The 20,975-nt window shown below is 32.1% G+C and overlaps 1 protein-coding gene across 1 annotated transcript; it reads left to right on the forward strand.

Annotated features, from left to right (window-relative positions):
- The first annotated feature begins 6,476 nt into the window (after window positions 1–6,476).
- Window positions 6,477–11,227, forward strand: LOC149138729 (peroxidase A2-like). Its single transcript, XM_089448678.1, has 4 exons — window positions 6,477–6,809; window positions 9,768–9,959; window positions 10,090–10,255; window positions 10,552–11,227. The coding sequence occupies exons 1-4, from the start codon at window positions 6,573–6,575 to the stop codon at window positions 10,965–10,967; spliced, it is 1,011 nt and encodes a 336-aa protein (XP_089304804.1). The 5' UTR covers window positions 6,477–6,572; the 3' UTR covers window positions 10,968–11,227.
- Window positions 11,228–20,975: the final 9,748 nt, after the last annotated feature.

Here is a 20,975-nt window from a genome sequence, read left to right on the forward strand (position 1 = left end):
TCAGACACCCCCCCACCCACCATCCCCTCCCATGTTAAAATTTGGAAAGGCTAGGGGGGTTTTGTCTCTGTCGTTATACATGATCAATGCACGAGATCACTTGGTGTGCTCTAAAAAGGCAAGGGCTGTTTAAAATTGCATATATGACAAATTATGGACACCCCCTTGTTAAATTTCAGATAATCAAGGGTAAGGGCCAGATGTGACCTCTCAGTTTTCCATTCTGATCAAATCATGGGGCACGTGGTGTAAACCAATTGTGGCTATTAATTGCACATATGGAAAAAGTCAAAACCCACTCCACCCCTTGTTAAAATTTGGATAGTCGAGGAGCCTTGATGTGACCTATCAACCATCCTTTTTGAATAGACTATTGGGTGTGATTCAGAAAGTGGTGGATATTTAACAATTTTGGCATTTGGTTTTCTGGATGTCGAGGGCTAAGGGATTAAGCACTTGGTCTTAGATCACAGTCATTGCACTAGAGAGCTAAAAGTAATGGGTTATGAACCAAATTTGGCATTCGAGCACCAAAAATTTAGTTAATGGATTAAAGTCCATGTTAGGGGTAATTCTATTGTGGTAGCATCTATAAAAGGAAAATAAACAACATGATAAACTAATATTTTCATGAAAATCAACGAAAATAGCTACTATGGAATTGAAGAACAATGGAGTTAGTGAGGAATGATGAGAGGGAGTTGCGTTTCTACAAAATAAATGGAAACTGAATGCTAAGTTGAAGAGATCCAAGTGATAACAAGGATAGGTGTGTTTTGCAAAGTGTTGTGTGTGTAGATCAAGTTGATATGCATTTTAAGAGTATACATATGAAGCATTAAACATGTAATTACATAAAATAACTTTGATTGAAGAGAAGATCAATGAGGGAGATGCGGTACTTGTTAAAAACCTTAATTGCACCGGAGAATAAGAGAAAGATAGGTGGTTGCAGAGCAAGGAGATGCATATATGAGATTTAAAAACTGCGTTAGTGATATTTTTAATTAAAAACCTTCAATTATGAGTTTGAAAATTGATGAAAGAGGGATCTAATAGGTTGAATAAGTAGGTACATGTAGATAATGGGGGTTGGAGTCTCCTTTAGGTTCCTGCATGCAAAGATCACGGAGTTGGTGTTTCTAGGAAGTGGGTGCTTGCAAAGAAAAGGGGGTTGGAGCCTCTTGTAAGATGGTGCCTACATAATTTGATGTAATTTGTATTTAGTGCTACATTTACACCATAATAAAAAAGAATTTGTGGTTTTCTCTCATATGGTTTTCCACGTAAAAATATTGTGTTCAAAATTAATGTGACTGGTGCATTGTTGCACTGTTGAATGCATTTATTTGACTAAATATTTTTTAAAAGTTTTAAAAACTAATTCACCCCATCTTAGTATTTTCTCGGTTTCCAATAATACTTTGCATGTATACCTATTGATGCTAGTTAAAATTCAGCTTCTTTATGGTGAATTTTGTTTTTAGGTAAGGAACATCATCATATCCTCTTATCTTTATCAACATTATTAGATATGCAATTTTTCTAAGTCAATATTAGTTTATATTTTCCTAAAGATTCATATGTACCTCTATATCTAGATCTATCCCTTGGGACCCGTTTTACTCCTCTTGGGACCAACCTCTTATAGATAAAACATCCTTTCCATAGCCTCCATGGACTTTCTCCTCATTTCCTATGTTAATAAGGATGCAAATACATCCTCAAAATTTAATGCAGCTTAAGTGGTAGTACTAATTGCTACAACCAAATTATCCCAGCAATTGAGTAGAGAACATATCAAGGTAATACACTTATCTTCTTCCTCCATCTTGTTATCGACATATGCAAGCCGACTTACCATAGTATTAAAGGCATTTAGATGCTTCATCATATTCACCATTTTCCATTTTAAGATGAAACAACTTAGTTTGAATGACAATTGGTTTAGAATCAACTTTGACTAGAATGCAAATCTCTTAAATTTCCCCTGAAATTATTTGTAGTGTTTCCTCTAGCAATATTCAATGAAAATGAATGCGAGGAAAATTTTAATCATACTTTTGACTTTTGCTTCAAGCTTTTGTCAATCTTCTTTTGACATACTAATAATTTAGTACTTGGATCTAGAATAATCCACTATTCTTTATATACACAAAGATCTTTCTTCTTTAGTTTCCATGACTTAAAGCTTTGGCCATTAAAATTATCAATTTCTAATCTTGAATTGCTTGCTCTTTTTTAACAAAAGATTCACGATGCAGAAATCCCCCTCAAGAATAAGTTTCTTGCAAACATAATATATTTCTAATAAAATATAAAAACTTAATAATAATTTCCACACTTATAATACACAAATATTTAATCTAGAAACTCTTAACTAAAAAAACCAACCAAGTTGATAGCCACACCTTTCTTTTTCTTCTTATATTAACTTCATTGTTCACCATATATTATATAGATATTTTGTGACATGCAAAATAGTGATCTCTTTAACTCAAATTAGATATTAATTTATAATAAATTGAAGAGCCATTTATTCTCTCTTATTGATTTATAGCGGGTTGAAGAACCATTTGTTCTCCTATTTTAATTAACTACCTCAATACAAAATTATTCCTGATGGTTCTTAAGAAAAACAAAAGTGAGCATGCTGATTGGAAATTGAGATTGAACACAAGGTTTCATTTTTCCTTACCACTAAATACCCTTGGCAAGCTCACTTACCAATTGTTTTATTTTATTTTATTTTATTTATTTCACTAAATAAATAAATAATTTATATACCGTGATTTTTGGCTTTAAGTCTTACTAACTCCCGCCTTATGTCTTAGAATTTTTAAAAAATCTCAATGTTCCAAGTCTTTCTTCATATCAATTCCTTTCTCACACAACCTACAATCCAACTTTCTCCTTTCTCACACAACTTACCAGACAACTTTTTATAAATTGAACATATTCCCAAACTGAGTGATTTTTCATATTCGCATAATGAGTTTTAAGCTTTGAAATTTGTATAGAGTAATAAGTAAACCGAAGACAAAAATATAAAATCATCAATCATAAATTAGGGAATAAAATATATTTGACATTGTAAACCATTCCTAAAATATACACTTCACACAATTTACAAGCCAACTTTTTTCAATTATGAGGCTTTGTGGGTTCAACATATTCTCATAATGAGTTCTAAGTTTTGAAATTTTTGTAAATAGTTATTAAATTTACGATAAAAAAGAAAATGAAAATCAAACACTTAAAAATGAAAGAAATAAATAGTACATTAAGGAAGGACATAGGGCAAATTCTCACCCAAATACAAGAATATATGGATAAGGTTTTGCATATACATTAAAATATAGAAACAATTTGAGATAATTAATGTTTATTTTATAATAAATTAAATTTATTTAAGCAATTTTTATTAATCTAACATGTTTGTTTATTTGGGAAAATAATTTTTACAATTTGATTTAATTATTAGTAATTATTAAATAAATGAGAGATTTTAATTGTGCCATTTCTACTTTTAAAATTATTATATGAAATTAATTATAGTTTTTTTCCACGTGTAATATTGATAAGCTATAATATTGATCTATTCTATTGTAACAAAACCTATTTACAGTTTAAAAAATCTCCTTGGTAAAGTAGAGATGAGTCTCCATGATTAAAAATATGTTATATGTACAAATGTACATACTAATTTTTATCATGCATATTAAAGTTATAATTTAATTATTTTTATGATTTTTTAATTTTAGCAATTTGAATGTAAAATGAAATCAATATTTTGATGATTATTATGAATTGATATTTATAAATATTTACAACCATATAATTTATATAACTGCACTAATTAAATTATAAAAATAATTTATTTTATTTTATGAATTAAATAATCAAATTCTAATCATTAAAAAAACACTCAAAATTCTTTGGGAGTTGTATTTAGTGGGAATTTTTGGACATTTGGGTGCCCGAATTTGGTGGAAAATTTTGAAATGAAATCTTGATTTGTATTATTTACATTGGTTTCATAATTGTATATATAGATTCAGCACCCTGAAAATTCCCTAAAGCACTTCGATTGTACAATCAAACTTGTGATTTCAATTTATAGAAAAAATAGATCCAAAAAACACACCATATTTTTTCCAAAAAATCACACTAAAAACCACTCAAAACTCTTATAATTTACATACAGTCACTTTAATCACACTAAAAACCACTCAAAACTCTTGTAAATTACGTGCTGGTCACCTTCCCGTGTATGAGTAGAATAATATACCATAATGTAAAAGTGGTTTTGAAATCTACATATCTACATCTCTTGGATATACGAACACACATTTTGCAGGAATTATACTTTTATATATAGTCAATAATGTTCAGCGTCTCCTGTACGTTCACGGTTCAAACGACGAAGCCGTCGCAATAAAATAACAATAAGCTACATAGGTCATTTAAAAAGTTCCTTTCCCCATTGAAATGGAAGCGTGGTTTTCTACAAGACTACATGGTTTCTTCAAAACCTAATCACAGTACGATACTTTACAATGCACGTGCGCTCATCACCCAGAATAAGATTTTGTTTTGTTTTTTATTTTTATCTTTTCCCTATCTCACAGAGCAATGAAATTGGCAACAATGATGACTCTCTTTTTCACCCAACAGTGCGATTGTGAGTAGTGGAATTGATAACTATGATTGATTCAATACAACTTGTCAACAATTAATGTAGGTCATAATATAAAATGAATAACTGAAAAGTTGAAACCATATAATATATATATATATATTGTTTATTTTATTATCTAATTATTTTTCATTCATTAAAATAATAATTAAAATAACAATGGCCATGTCAATACCCAGTTATTTTTCATCCATTCAATTCCACTCAAGTACTGAGAAAATTCAATCATTTTTTGACGATCTTTTTCAATAATAGGAGGTTTATAATGGACTAATGAGATTTTAGGAAGTGTCATAACTGTCCATCCTAGTGTCATAATCATTTTAAGTTTAGTATATACTATAGTTTAGTTAAGTTTTATTTTATATGTTTCTTATGGAATTTATTTAATAGTTTAAGAATATTGAGAAGAGCATAGTGTTCCATATTTTCTATTCTTTAATATGGTATTACAGTTTAATTTGCATAAGACTATTTGAGAGAGCAACTAAGAAGGTGAACCACGATTTGTGAAGAAATTAAAGTTTAAAGGTTACAACAAAAAAAAATGAAAGAATTTAGAGACTATAAGATATGGGTTTTCTTTTTTTTTAGTTTTTTGAACATTAATTTGCTGCAACATAAAATAAGAATAAAATTTCATCTCTTCAAAACTCCAATACTTAAAATTATCATAAATATTTTTATCATTCATTCGTTAACACTTTTTAATCAAATTATGCAGACCTGATTTTCCTAGAGGCTGAATCCATAAAACTTTACAATTTTCAATTCAAAGGCCACATTACCAGATTCTAGTAAAACCAAATTGAAAAAAGTAATTTTTTCACCATTATCTGGATGGAGGACAGGTTTTCTTAGTGCGTTTATTTTTGATCTCTAAGTTTTATTTGGGTAAATATTATGCATTGTATTGTGGTCTATTGTAATTATTACTTTTATTTGAATGTTTATTTTGGAATATTTTTGAAATGGGATATATATAAACAATAATTTTTTTTACTTTTATAGCAAATTTTTAAATATTTTTGAAATTTTACGAATAAAAACAAAATCAATTATTTAACCTAATTCTATCCCTCATAATTTTCAAATATTCTGAAATCTACCATGAAATTAAATTCAACATACTAAAACGAATTATATAGATCTCCCAAATTATTGATTGGGCCTGAGTATTTCAATCAAATTAAATTCAACATACTAGAACGAATTCTATACATCTCCCTAGTTATTGATGGGAACCTGAGTATATTCGCCTTAGGTGCTTATTGATTGCACTCACTCTGAGGGTTACTGTAATAATGCATTTTTTGTGGCATGTCTAATCTTTTAAATAGTATATATACACTGAAAGATTGATCGATACATTCCACTCATGAAGTCAACTCTGTTGGTAATGTTGTTTATATCCAGGGAAGTGCTGTGTAGGCAATATTTATATCCATGGAAGTGAATTTATAGGCCGAGTCTGTATCATGTGCAGTGCTTTCCACTTTGTACAGTGGATTGGGTCTAGGTTTTCATCCATTAAAAATGTGCTTTACATTTAGTGCATGCCACTTAAGCTCCATGACACCTACGTTTTATCATTATACAATTGGGAGTTTGAAGCCGTCTGAATTTGAAACCGCATACATTTCTAAATTATTTGCAACTTACGTATCCACTGAATTCAGCTTATCCAGTGACAGAGAGTCTTCTGAATTAAATGAATAACAAATTCAACGACCCACTCAGCAAATGCTTTTCCTTGCTCTATTTAAGATTAATAGATACCATAAGACATCACAAAGCCCAAGTCAATAAAAAGCTGCTTCTGTGCTGTGCTCAGTGTCTTGATTGGCATTTTTCTGGTTAGGAGCTCATAGCAATGGAGAATACAATGAGAGCATCCGCATCTTTATCTGTGGTAGTTATTGCAGTACTATTGGGCATGGTGCAGCATCGTGTTGAAGGTGCGAGCGGGCAGCTTGTGTACGATTTTTACAGATATAGTTGTCCGTTTGTTGAGAATATGGTGTCAAACGTCGTTCGGTCCGCTGTCCAGAACGATACCCGAATGGCAGCTTCACTCCTCCGTCTCCATTTCCACGACTGTATCGTTAATGTAAGTCTACAATGTTTTGTTATCCTTAGTTGTTGCTGAGTAGCTGTGATAGGCAAATACTCATGCTCACAGTGTAGAATTGTTCTTATTTTTCCCTTTAAATTCCTTGCTCACAGTGTAGAATTGTTCTTATTTTTCGACGCTCCGAAACACCACGCTCTGTTTTTTTAATCAGTAAATTGGGTCACAACGGGAGACTGGAGCTCAAATTAATTCATAGTTACCAGGTTCCAATTTGAATTTGGGATAAAGAAATAATTAGATTAGATATTTTTCAATTCGGAAAAAAATAGATTTCATAATCTAGAAATAATCTAAGGATGACTCTTATTTAGATTGAATATTTTTCAATTCGAAAAAAATTAACCAGTATATATCAAAATATTTCATAATATACAAATGATCTGACTAAGGTTGACTCTTATTTTGGGTTGCCATGGTGACTGCTACCACTCTCTGGGTTGTGATGAATATAAGCAGCAATTTGTTAATGTTCTTTTATGGGGTGACCCTAAAACTCTTAAATCACTTTTATTTCTTATCCTCATTTTTGAAGAGTAATAATTAGGTATCAGAATTAATTCGAGAATCGAAAAAAATTAGCCAGTATATATCAAAATATTTCACAATCTACAAATAATCTGACTAAAGTTTACTCTTATTTTGGGTTGCCATGCTGACTGCTACCACTGTCGGGGTTGTGATGAATATAAGTAGCAATTTATTAATGTTCTTTTATGGTTTGGATGATTCTAAAAGTTTTATTAAATTATTTTTATATTTTATTTTTACTTTTGAGGAGTAATAATTAGGCGTCAAAAAATTAATAGTTATTTTTGAGAAGTAATAATTAGGCATCCGAAATTTGAGAAATAGTATTAAATTTGAACCAAGACTTGAGACTTCATTCCATGATCATTTCCAATTGAATTAATCCAAACAAACAATAATAGAATATTATTATTATAACTAATATATAGCTAATAATTTAAAATTTATTTTATTTTGGTTTTATCTTTGTATTATTTATATTTATTTCAACTAATTTAAAAATTATTTTAATTTGATCTATTTTTGTATTTGTGTGCTATTTTCTATTTATTTATGTTTTAGGTTGTGTTCTCTTTGTTTGATGATTCCTTGTTCATGTTTTTTTTTTCACCTCTTAAATTTATTTTTAGTTTTGCGCTTAGAGGAGCATTTTACAGCTCAATATGAAGGGGATGTGTAAGTTTATCCCTTGACCAATAAATAAAATTAGAAAAAAATAATGTTTTCCCTAAACAAAAATGAAAATAACCCTATAGATTAAAAAAAATACAATACAATTATCTCATGTTTTTAATAGTTCTTTTATCATATAGGTTGAATTTGAATGGTTCATAGTTTTACCTTCAACAACAAAATTTACCACATTAAAATTCCAAATTAGATAAAATTTTAAACATTTTACTCCACTCCCATTTCTTAAATCAAAGTAAGAAGTTAATTCAACCCAAATAATATTTTGATATTTCTTTTAATTAAATATTTGTAGATTAAATGTTTAAAAGGAAATTAATATCCTATGGATATATTAAAATGCCTAAAGATAAATATTTTGACCTCAAAATTGTAATATTTGAAAATTTTGTTATTATGCCATGTTTTTTTATTTAATATTAATATTGAAAGATTAATATTATTATTAAATTTAACAACTTTGGATTAATACAATATTAAATTTAACACAGTATTAAATTTGTTATATTATAGTATATATTAATATATGTGGGTCTAATGGTTAAGAGCATGTGTTTCCTCCTAGAAGTTCACAAGTTCAAAACCAGAGGGGGTAGAGTATGTATGCCCTTGTCGCTGCGCGGAGGTGGGTCCCTTATCCCACAAACAAGGGGGTCTCATACACCAATTTGGTGTCTGGCTTGGTTGTGACCTTAAAATTGAATAATATTATTATTATTATTATTATTAACTCTAGATATATATGAGGGGGAAGAAAAATGACATAGAGTGATAGAGGTGGAGAGATAGAGGAGGAGGTGGGTCTCTTATCCCACAAACAAGGGGGTCTCATACATCAATTTGGTGGTTGGCTTCTCTGTGACCTTAAAATTTAATAATAATAATAATATTAACTCTAGATATATATGAGAGGGAAGAAAAAAGGACATAGAGTGATAGAGGTGGAGAGATAGAGGAAGTGAGAGAAAGGGAGCGAAAATGAGAGAGAGGATGAGAGAGGGGAATTGAGAGAGAGGAGGAGAGAGGGAAGGAGAAAGAGGGATAGAAGAAGAAAGACATAGAGAGATCAAATCCCTCGAGGTGCAAACTTTCTCTTTGGAGTGTAGAATTTGAATGTAGAATTTGTAACAGATTGTTTGACTATGACATTACATTGCAGATTTAAAGAATTAATGGAGTGTGTGACTGTAACATCACATTGAAATATTACATGACAGATAGTACCAAGGGTTAGCTCAATTGTTTGAGTTCCTATTGCTAAATACCTCAACAATAGCAAAATCAAAAAATCAAAATCCTTTGATACCTTTTTGGTTAAACCTTGCTAATTTGACAAACAAGTCTGCCAAAATTGGAGTTGTCTATAACGCGACTTTTTGAAAGTCTTTCCGGCGGATTTTTCCGGTCGAAATCCGGCAGGAATTATTGGAATCGCAAGTTTGATAGCTAGTTTCTGCACAATGAAAGCGTCCCAGGGGTTTTTCAGGGTGCTGAATCCAAATATGCAGTTAAAAAACCATTTTAACTGCAAGAAATCAAGATTTGACCTCAAGTTCTTCGCCGGATTCCATCACCGGAATCTTCAAAAAGTCGCATTATAGACAACTCCGCCAAAATTTCCTTCCAATGTAACAGCCCCAAAAAACATAACATTTGTAAATTTAAAAAATCCTGTGTTTTTCCAAATCACTTGATTATTGTAACTGAGTTTTACAGGGATGCGACGCTTCAGTGTTGCTTGATGATACGGATACCATTACAGGAGAGAAGAGTGCTCTTCCCAATCTCAATTCAGCCAGAGGGTTTGAGGTCATCGACGCTATCAAGACAGCCCTCGAGAATTTTTGCAACGCCACAGTTTCTTGCGCAGATATTCTCACTCTTGCAGCGCGGGATTCAGTATACCTTGTAATATATACATATATATATTTTGCATTTTCCATCTAATGTTCATGTCCTCCAACAACATTCTCATTGAATTAAACTAATCAACCAACTGAAATATACTTATTGCGTATATATTGTGTGTTTATACAAGAGCGGTGGCCCTTACTGGCAAGTGCAACTGGGGAGAAGAGATGGCACCACTGCCAGCAAAAGTGCAGCAAACGCCAACATCCCTTCTCCTATTGAGTCGCTTGATTCACTCATATCCAAATTCCAAGGTGTTGGGCTTTCTGTTCGAGATCTTGTAGTACTCTCAGGTACAATTAACACCATTATTTACATATTCTAATCTGAAATTGTAGATTTTGAAATATTTTAAAAATCTGAGAATGTAAATTTTGTGATTTAATAAGTTATATTTTTATTTTCAAATTTAAAATTTCTAATTATTGAGTATGGTTCATTGTCAAAATTTAAGACTTAGATATCTACGTCTTGATGGTGAACCACATCCAATAGTTTACTTCAATGTGAAATGTGATTTACCTAAAAATTATCTAGAAAATTATTTAGAAAATGTTAAATTATAAAAGTGAAATGATGTAACTTTCAGGGGCTCACACCATTGGGCGTGCCCACTGTGGCACTTTCAGCTCACGCCTCTTCAATTTCAGCGCGTCCAACGGTCCGGACCCAACAATCCAGCCATCTCTACTCCAAAACCTACAAAGCACGTGTCCAGATGGAAAGAGTGATCCAAATACATTGGCTCCCCTTGATGCTGTGACCAAAGACTGGTTTGATAATGTGTATTTCAAAAATCTTCAGAACAATATGGGGCTTCTCCAGTCGGATCAAGTTCTCTTCTCCACTGCAAATGCATCCACTGCCTTTTTTGTGAATTACTACAGCAGCTTTCCCTATGCCTTCACCAGAGACTTTCCCACTTCTATGGTGATGATGGCCAGCATAGGTGTGCATACTGGATCAGATGGACAAATCAGGAAAAATTGTAGGTTTGTCAACTGATTCAATGGGAAGCAATTGGAAGAATAGATATTTTCCCAGAGTTAAAGTGGTGGAGTTGAATAGCAGGATAAAGTAGAAGAAGGTGATAAAATGTAATATTTTATGTTAACCCTAAGTGACTTTCAAAATGTTATGTTCATAACGTGAGAAGATGGTGCTGTATCTGGAAGAAGAATGTTAGATGTAGATAAAGTTAAAAAGGATGATTTCGAAGAATGTAGATGTAGATAAAGTCAAAAAATATGCTAGTGTAAAAAGATGGTAAAGATAATATGATGTATGTTGAGAATGTAATTTTAAAAAAATGAGAAGTTTGTTTTGCTTTTTTAATTAGGGTTTTGTTTAATTCAATTTAAATAAAAAGATGAATTATATTGAATGGTTTGAAATTGGTAAACATAAAAATTTTATTGTGAGTTTATCTAAAGAAGTAATTTATAAAAATATGGATTATAGAATTCAAAAATAATTTTATTTTTTATAATTTGATTTTAAAATGATATATTTTTTAGGTAGAAAATTTTATGTGTCAAAAAATTAAAATAAATTACTATAATTGAAATGTAAACATTTTATGTTGTTATATATTTTTTTAATAAATTTCATTTAAAATTAAAATGTTTAAATTTTTTTTCCAATAATAAAATTTATTTATACATTTAAAAATACAATTTAAAAAATAATTACCAAAAATTATACCAAATTCTAATTAAAAAGTCACAACATAAAATATTTGAACTCAACCATCTATATTTCACTTTAACACGACTTTTTAATTTTTAAATATTACATATTTTAATAATAAAATGTTAAATAAATTATGCAATACATAAAATCTGTATTAATGTTGAAATGTTAAATACTTTGAATAAAAAATATTGAATAAACTATATAATATCTAATGATTTATATTACTTTGTTTATAGTTTCAATGATTTATTTATTTAAATATTATATTCCCTAATTTTTAATAATAATTTATTATATTAATAATTAAATTACTAAAATATTAATATTTTTAATGTCTTTTTAAATATAATATTATAATTAATTTGAAAAAAAAGAATTAATATAATCAAGTTGGCAATAAAGAAGTTAGGTTTGATTGTAATTCGAAACTGGCTAGGTTTTATATTAATATGTTTAATTTTTGAAAAAATTAATATAATATTATAGTTATTTAAAAAAAATTAATATAATATTAAAGTTAAAAGAATTAATATAAAATTAAAGTCAAATTGGGGTTTGAGTTAGAGAAAAGCGAGTGTATTATATTTTAATATGAAAATAAAATAAGAATAATAAAAAATAATGTTTATAATAAAATTTATATTTTTAGTAATATTTTATTATATAAATAGTTGATTTATGAAATTAATGTTTTCGAGAATGAGTAAAAAAATAGTGAAAATATATGATAACAATTGCTATATATTAAAAGAATTAATGTTTTGTAAATGTAGTTGTAAAATGTTTTTTATTGATAATTTATTTCATTTTATATTTATATTGATATATATATCTATGAAAGATGTCATAATATTGATTGTACAATTCCTAAGGCTATGTACATTTTGCCAATAAATATTTCATCGTTTAGTCTTAATAGCTATATCATAAATTTCATGAAAGCAAAATAATAGAAGCCCTTAACTCTTATATTGAAATTTTTGGTAAGAATTAATGCTATTCCATGGTAATAATTTAGTCATGTTCTTTGTACTTTTCAAAATAATTACAGTGAATTTCACAATTGGAGCTATGTTTGTTAAAACAGAGGTTAATAATAATTATTTGCAACAAATAAATTTATTGGCTTTGAGGTACATAGATTGGAACCAACCTTTTGTATAAATTATAAGAATGTTAATGAGGAAAATGGATTATTAATGTATAGAAGTTTGAATAATTTAGACTATATATTACTATAGTTTTAAAGTTTCCTCGTAATTAAGTTTTATCATAATATTTCAACTAGTAATAATCCACATGAGTTAATTAAATAGTCTTATCGTAATATTTTAATCAATAACAATTCAAATAGAAATAAATAGAAAATTTCTACATGTAGCATCCCATGACCTATCACATACTTAAATAATCATCAGATAAAGTCACCATCACAATGTGAAGTAACCATAGAAATGGAATATCTATTTGTGTAAAGTAATAATCATTAAAGCTAATTGTTAACACAATCCTTTTGGCTACAACTTTGCATTATTAACATTGTTCAATTAATAAGGCTTATTCAAAACATAATGAATGATGTAATTTCCAATGTCATGCAAAGTAGCAATATCGTTAATAAAACATAATAAACAAGCACATAAATAGACAACGATATTACCATGGAAACTGTGAAGAGTAAAACCAACAAACAATTATCTCATTAAACATTTCGTGAGGGAGTTCACCCCTCATTCAATGGTAGCAAGGTAGTACATCCATTGTCCATGGTTGAAATTTTACAAAAGGAACAAATCTTAAATTCAAGCATAATTGACTGGAGGTCATACATTAAATATGATGTCGTGTTTATCAACCTCTTTACCCCACATTTTTTTGGAGCACAATGTCTTCATGGCATGATTGTTTCGCACAGTAAATTAATGGTTGTAAATTGTGCTAGATGATATTTTACTCTACATGTAACAATAATCCCAAAACATAAGACAATGCACATAGTTATAAGTCGACAATTATTTTTCCCATATTTGGAATGCATTAAATAAATGCATACAATTATAGAACTATGTTTTTTTATCCACATCCCCTTACATAAATATTATAAAACCATGCCTATTCATCCTAAATTTCATAGGTCACATGTGTGCATACAATTATAAGAGCATGTGATGTCAAGCTAATACTCGTTGTGCAAATATGATGGCTTAATTTTCCCTCAAGGCCCAACTTAGGCCAAAAGGCATTTCAGAAAACCCCATCTTAGGGAGATAAATCCCTTCCTTATTCGTTTAAAATCTAAGTGGGAGGAGCCATAAGGACATTATAGTCGAAACCATTTTTATAAAACTTCCAGATCCAATTTCTCTTTTGAATAATAGCCACCAGAGCCAACTACACATATGTATCATATATAGGCACAACCCACTTTTATTAGCTCCCAACGCTTAAAATTTCTTCCCGCTTCACGTCATGCAACCGGACCTCGTGATCTAGTCCTAAAATTTGGTGCGCAACTACTTATCTTCCAGGGACACGTTTCCTGACTGTACGTCATCCTGACCCATCCAACAGTGCACAAACTCGAATCATCCAGAAGATAGACTAGGGAATGATAATTATTCTCGTTAATTATCGTTCCCCCGACCTCTGTCAATTATCATCCCCATGCCATTTAAATAATGCACAAAGAGCTTATGCTTCTGGGAGGAGTCAGCATCGCTCGCGCGCCCCTTGTCAGTCTCGTCCTCAAATAAATGTGATCCACACAGTTGGATTCCACATCAACCTAGGTCCTCGTCACCTTGTATGTTCCCTTTGTTGCACACTATTTTTTAAACCTGTTGGGGAGATAGAACCCAAGAAATGAGAAAATTTTCCGTCATCAACTAATCCCGACCTCCATTAAATAACGTCCTTGACCTTTGACCTCTTCTACTGTGTTAACCTTCTAGGAGGAGTCAACGTCCTCGTGGCCCACTTTTTAGTTGCATGTCTGATAAATAAACTCCCCACCACCTAAACATTTGACACGTTGGCTGTCTTCCACGTGATCCCACTCTTTTAATTAATGTGCAAAGGGCTTGTGCTCCCATGAGGAGTCAACACTCCTCGTGGGTCTTTGTTCATCATGCTATCCAATAGAATGATTCCAAACCATCCCATTACTTTACATGTTAGCGTATTGCCACATCCACCCTCTGCCTAGTCATCTTGGTGCTCCTTTGTATGATTCTCTTTTGTTCTTCCAAGAAGACCTCTGGGAAACATCACCCTTGTGCCATCTCTTTACTAGATTTTTCCGACAGAACCTTGAGTTCTATTTCCCTGACCTCTATTATGTAATAGAATCGCGTGGGTCCAAATAAACTAAGTTTTCTACTTCTTTCTTCATTATGTTCTTGGCCACTATTTCACTAATCCTACACAAGAATCACTCCAGGATTTCACACACTCATGTCTATGTCTTTCTTCCAGCCCTCTATAGCCTTCACGCTTCTTCTGTGCTACTTTGGCTTCATTCAAGGAAGAATTATATCCTTCACAACATCTATAATCTTTGTATACTCTTACGGGTTCCTTCCATGCTCGAATCCATCTTGAGCTTAATTGCGTTCAATCTACATCACATATGGCTAACAATGATTACATGAAAACATTCACAGTAATGTACAGAGGCTCAATTTCACACATTCAATGCTCAAAGCTGAGTGCTTCCTCTATTAAGGCATATATATACATAGAATTTACAGAAGGCCCTCCTTTGACCAAATTTACATTATATTGTCCCTTATTGGCCTCGTGACCATACTCGACCTCTAATCCTATCTCCTCTCTATGATCAATATCCTCAAATGTCTTTTGGATTAGAAAATATACAAAAGGATCCTGAACTAGAATTAGTTCAGATCCATAATTCACTCAAATAATAAACTCCTAAGAAACCTCTAGTTCAACAAAATCTTCTCACGAAATCTATCTTATCCCAAGATCTCTCTAACTCACTCAACCTCCTGAGAATTCTTCTTAGAAGAAGATCTCATTATACACCAATTGCATCAATATTACAATATTTATAGAATTCCTAGAAAATTACAAATAAGTAACAATCAGGGGACCAAATCCCTTAGCAAATGAATGACCCCTAAGTCTAGTCAAATGTATTTGACTTGGAGATTGGATTCTCCTACATCATACTCCCAAGGTGAAAAATATTCATGGTCTCCTGACCATGTGCTTCCATAGGATGATTAAAATCCTCCTGGATCCTAGACTTTATGTTGTAATTGTTTTTTCGCTTTGCTGCAATATGATATTTTCTTGCTATCTCGATGCCTTGTATGCTACACATTCTCCTTTCTAGGATCCCATTTCTTGCTTTGATACCTACTCATAACCCTAATGATGCAATCCCTATTAGTCCATGGCAACTTGTTGCTGATTGCACTTTCTATTTTATGGAAACTCCATGTAGTTTCCTCCTTAATCAATCTCCATACTCCATCAAGTCCATTTTTAAGTTCTATCTTCTGCTGGGATACTTTATTTATGTAATTTGTTTGATGCTAACTTCCATATGAAATTTATATGGCTACTATCATTTCCAACTCCTTATACTTTTCTCAACAAAATTGTGTATCCAACGTTGCATACTCTTAAGCTACAAATTCAAGTTGTCTGCCTATTCCAACAACATCACATGTTGAATCTTGCTAAAATTATAGATTTTTCAAAAACAATTTATACCTTTAAACAAGGTTTCCTCCATGGTTTTACTCCATTCACCCGCTGTCATTTCTTCTTTTGCAAGTTCCATGCTTTCTCTTCTATAATATTGCATAGCCTCTTACAAAATTTCTTGTACTACATTAATTGAAGTATCTATAAGCCAACTCATTATTCCATGCACATCCTCACCTTATTGAAAATTTCCACTATTTGTACTTGTTATATCTACATATCTTCCCTTTTTACTAATTAGGTGAGACAATGTTGTCTCCTCCACTAAAATGACAAAATTCTGAGCTTGCCTATCCTTGCGTTCTTTACTTCTCATAGACACAAGCCACTCATTAATTTCAATAACATGTGAACTTGGAGTCCCTTTAGGTGCTTCCAACATCCTTTCCTTATGCAGCACTAGAACCTTCAAGGCATTCACTAGATATTCATCTGCTTCTTCCACCATAACAACTTCTTCCTCAACATCTTCAATATCTATACACATATGTTTAAAAATCTCATCAACCTCAGACACCTCGTCATATAATAGAAAATTCCTTGTTTCAAGTATCTCATCCAGAAATAAAAACCTTTCCACCCCAAGATTTTCTTCCATAACTGCATTTACCCACTGTATATAGTTTCCACCACGATTTCTTTTAAAGGACAATTTGCCTTCCTTCCTCCGAATCCAGGAGATTTTTTTTTTTTTTTCTCTTTGCATCTATTTAAAAATACTCAGTGATTGCTCTTCATCACTTCATTGAAAAAAGTTAATGTTCTTTCCATCATCTGCAACAATTCCTACATCCATACACCAATTATCAAATTTATAATCAGTAGGCCCTTTTCCTTCAATAAACGATTTTGTCATCAAATGCTTATCTTCTAAATAATTTATGAGACTCTCAAAAGGTCTCTTCTCAGCATCTTCATCACTTTCATCCTCTCCAAGGATTGATCCCTTCTCTGGTTCACAATAGTGAACTTCCACCTTACACTCAGTTGTTTTGAGTTCTTCCTTCAATCTGACACACATCCTCTATCTCAGCTTCACTTGCAATGAAGGCCATCTCACCTTATTCTTCTTCATTATCCATCCATATCCCTGGTCTTGTAACAATTGATTTATATTACTGAGTTCTACTCTCAACTCAATCATTTCCCTTTAAATTTCCCCATATGTTACCTGCCTCATGCCAACTGTTTTGGAAATCTAATTATGACCTCTCTATGAACCCTTGGTATGACTATTAGTAGACATCCTTATTTCCTTTTTCTTCTATGAACTCTCCTTGTCCACTTGTGAGCTACAATAAGGTTCCTCCATCTTTGTAACAAGTCTCTCACTTGTCACCAATACCAAGTCAACCTCTTGGTATCTCCCTTCCACTGGTTCTCTACACTAGAACCTTTTCTTGAGCACCTCTGCTCTTCAACTTCAAATCTGCTATGCTTCTGCATCTTCAACTGCTCACCTCTTCACTTCCTCTTTTGAGAACTCATACTTTCCTCATCTCAACAATTTCATCTGCTTTTGGGACCTATCACACTTTTATCTTCCTCGGTCACAATTTCACTTACTATATGGCTATTTTCAACTTCCTTTCTCTGATATATGCAAACATAAATTCCTTATGACCAAAGTTAACATAAAACATCATATTTCACTTATAAGATCTGTGCCAAGATTTTTCTTTGATTCACTCTACTAAATCTGCTCTGTAGTAATCCTTCTTTTGTTGCTTATGTAATAGCTTTAACATCCTCTGTAACCTTGTTTTCTTCTCTTTATTCACTACTTCTCCAAGAAATTTGACCTCTCTATTATGAGGTTCACAGAGAATTCTAGCTCTAATACCACATGATGTCGAGATAATACTGGTTTTTCCAATATGCTGGCTTAATTTTCTCACAAGTCCCAAATTACGCCAAAAGGTTCTTCCAAAAACCCCATATTAGGGAGATAAATCCATTCCTTGTTTTTTTTTAAATCTAAATGGGAGGAGCCATAAGGATATAGTCCAAACGCTTTTTATAAAACCACCAGATCCAAGTTCTCTTTGGAATAATATCCACCAGATCCAACTACACACACACACACACACACACACACAGAGGCATGACCCACTTTTATCGGCTCCTAATGCTTAAACTTTCTTCATGCTTCACGTCATGAAACCAAGCCTTGTGATCTACTCCTAAACTCTGGCACACAACTCCTTATCTACGCGAGACACATTTCCTAACCTTATGTCATCCTGACCCATCCAAAAATACATAAACTCAAATGTTCCAAGAGGAAAACTCCGGGTAACTAGAATTATTCTTGTTAATTGTGATTCCTCTGACCTCCATGAAGTATTGTCCCCAACCCTTTTAAATAATGCATGAAGAGCTTACACTTCTAAGAGTAGTCAACATCGCTCACGGGCTCCTTGTAAGTCTTGTCCTCCAATACATATGCTCCACATCACCTTGGCCTCTTGTACTTCAGTTTACTTCCATGCTAGCCCCGATCCTCATCACCCCGACCTCTCACACATCGGATGGCTTATACATTGGCTTGGGTCCTCGTCACCTCGACTGTTCCCTTTGCTGAACACTTTTTTTTGAACCTCTTGAGAAGACAGAACTCAGCAAATGGGAATATGTTTTGTCACCAACTGATCCCAACCTTTGTTAAATAATGTCCTCAACCTTTGAACTCTTCTACTGTACTAACCTTGTAGGAGGAGTCAACATCCTTGTGGCCCACTTGTTAGTTGCACGTCCAATAAATAAACTCTGCATCACCCCGACGTTTGACATGTTTGTTTTCTTCCACATTATACTTTTCTTTTAATTAATGCACAAAGTTCTTGTGCTTCCGGTAGGAGTCAACACTCCCCGTGTGTCCTTGTTCATCATGTTATCCAATAGAATGGTTCCAAATCATGTTGGCACTTTACACTCCAACTTACTGCCACATCCCCCCAATGCATAATCATCTTGACACTCCTCTATATGCTCCTCAGTTCTTCTGGGGAATACATTAAAGGATACATCACCCCAATGTCGTCTTTTGACAAGATTTTTCGATAGAACCTTGAGTTATGTTTCCCTGACCTTTGTTATGAAACATACTATTGTAACTCCAAATAAGCCAAAAATACAATTAAAAAAGTATTTTTCTTCTTTTGACTCCAAAATTCATAACTCTTTTTTTTATTATTTTAACTATTATTTTATTATTTTTCCTTAGGAGGCCACTTCTAGGTTGAAATTTCCTTTAATTAGTATATTCCATGAAGAATATATATTATTGGCTATGTATGAAAAAGGATGTGGTTGGGTACATCGTCAAATGCTTGGAGTGATAGCAGGTGAAAGTTGAATGCAAACACCCAATAAGATTTCCACAACCAATCCCCATTCCAGAGTGGAAGTGGGAAGTTATTTCCATGGATTTCGTTATTGGGATGCCAAAGACAGCTAGACAGCGTGACACTGTAATGGTGGTGGTATATAATTTGAGTAATTTAGGTCACTTTATAGTTATTAAATCCCTTGATAAGGAAAATGAATTGCCCAAAATTTTATACATGGATTACTTAAGAAAATTATCTTAAATAGTAATGAAAATTTTACCTCTAAAATTTGGAAGGAAGTGTTTGCTGGTATAGGGACAAAATTGGCTTTATACAACATACCATTCTCATAAAGTAGGGTAGACTGAGAGGGTAAACAAAGTGTTAGAAGACATGATGGGAATGTATGTCATGCGCATGCCAAAGAGGTGGGAAGAATTCCTACCTTTGATGAAGTTTTCTTATAATAATGGGTACTAAGAGTCATTGAAAATGAGTCCATTTGAGGCTCTTTATGGCTAGAAATGCAATGCTCCCATCATTTGGAATGATCCAGTGAATATGGTGCATATCGTACTTGATATGCTGAAGGAGTTGGAACAATAAGTGATTGCTATTAAATAACAATTAAAGATAGCTCAAGATAAGAAGAAGCGCTATGCAGATAAGTAAAGGTTGCACTAGGAATTTCAAGTGGGATATCATTTGTATCTCTGTATTAGACTAAGAAATATTTCTTTAAGGATTGGGTCATGTGCCAAGTTGGCACCATGGTTTTATGGGCCATTTCAGATTATGAACAGAGTGGGACGAGTGACCTACATATTGGAATTTCCACCCATATTGAAGACACACGATGTCTTCCATATTTCTTTTATTAAAATGTATGTACATGATGCTAATCATGTCGTTAATTGGTTTGTGATACAAGTGGAATCCAAGGGCTAATTTCAATCATATCCATTGTGCATTCTAGATTGGGGGCACATTACATTCCAGAATCAAGTAATCAAGCAATTCGAGGTGTAGTGGACACACTTTGAACCAGATGAAGCCATGTGGGAGATGGTTGAGCAGATGAGGGTTCATACCCATTTCTATTTGTTGAATAAAAAAATGTAAATATAATGTAAATGTGAATAAATTTAAAGATATGTGTGTATAAATCTCTTATAAATTATGTGTTAAGGTATAGAACATCGAGGAAAATGTTCCTCCAAGGGGGTGGGGTTTGTGATAGCCCTGTAGC

The sequence above is a fragment of the Pinus tabuliformis genome, chromosome X, assembly GCF_031772625.1.
Source record: "Pinus tabuliformis cultivar Carrire ecotype Pingquan chromosome X, CPIR1, whole genome shotgun sequence".
Classification (NCBI taxonomy): Eukaryota; Viridiplantae; Streptophyta; class Pinopsida; order Pinales; family Pinaceae; genus Pinus; species Pinus tabuliformis.

Excerpts from the sequence above, each read along its gene's own strand:
- LOC149138729 (XM_089448678.1), top strand. The coding sequence starts at position 6,573 with ATGGAGAATACAATGAGAGCATCCGCATCTTTATCTGTGGTAGTTATT. Across the intron at positions 6,810-9,767 it reads TCCACGACTGTATCGTTAAT|GGATGCGACGCTTCAGTGTT; the intron begins GTAAGTCTACAA and ends TGAGTTTTACAG. Across the intron at positions 10,256-10,551 it reads AGATCTTGTAGTACTCTCAG|GGGCTCACACCATTGGGCGT; the intron begins GTACAATTAACA and ends TGTAACTTTCAG.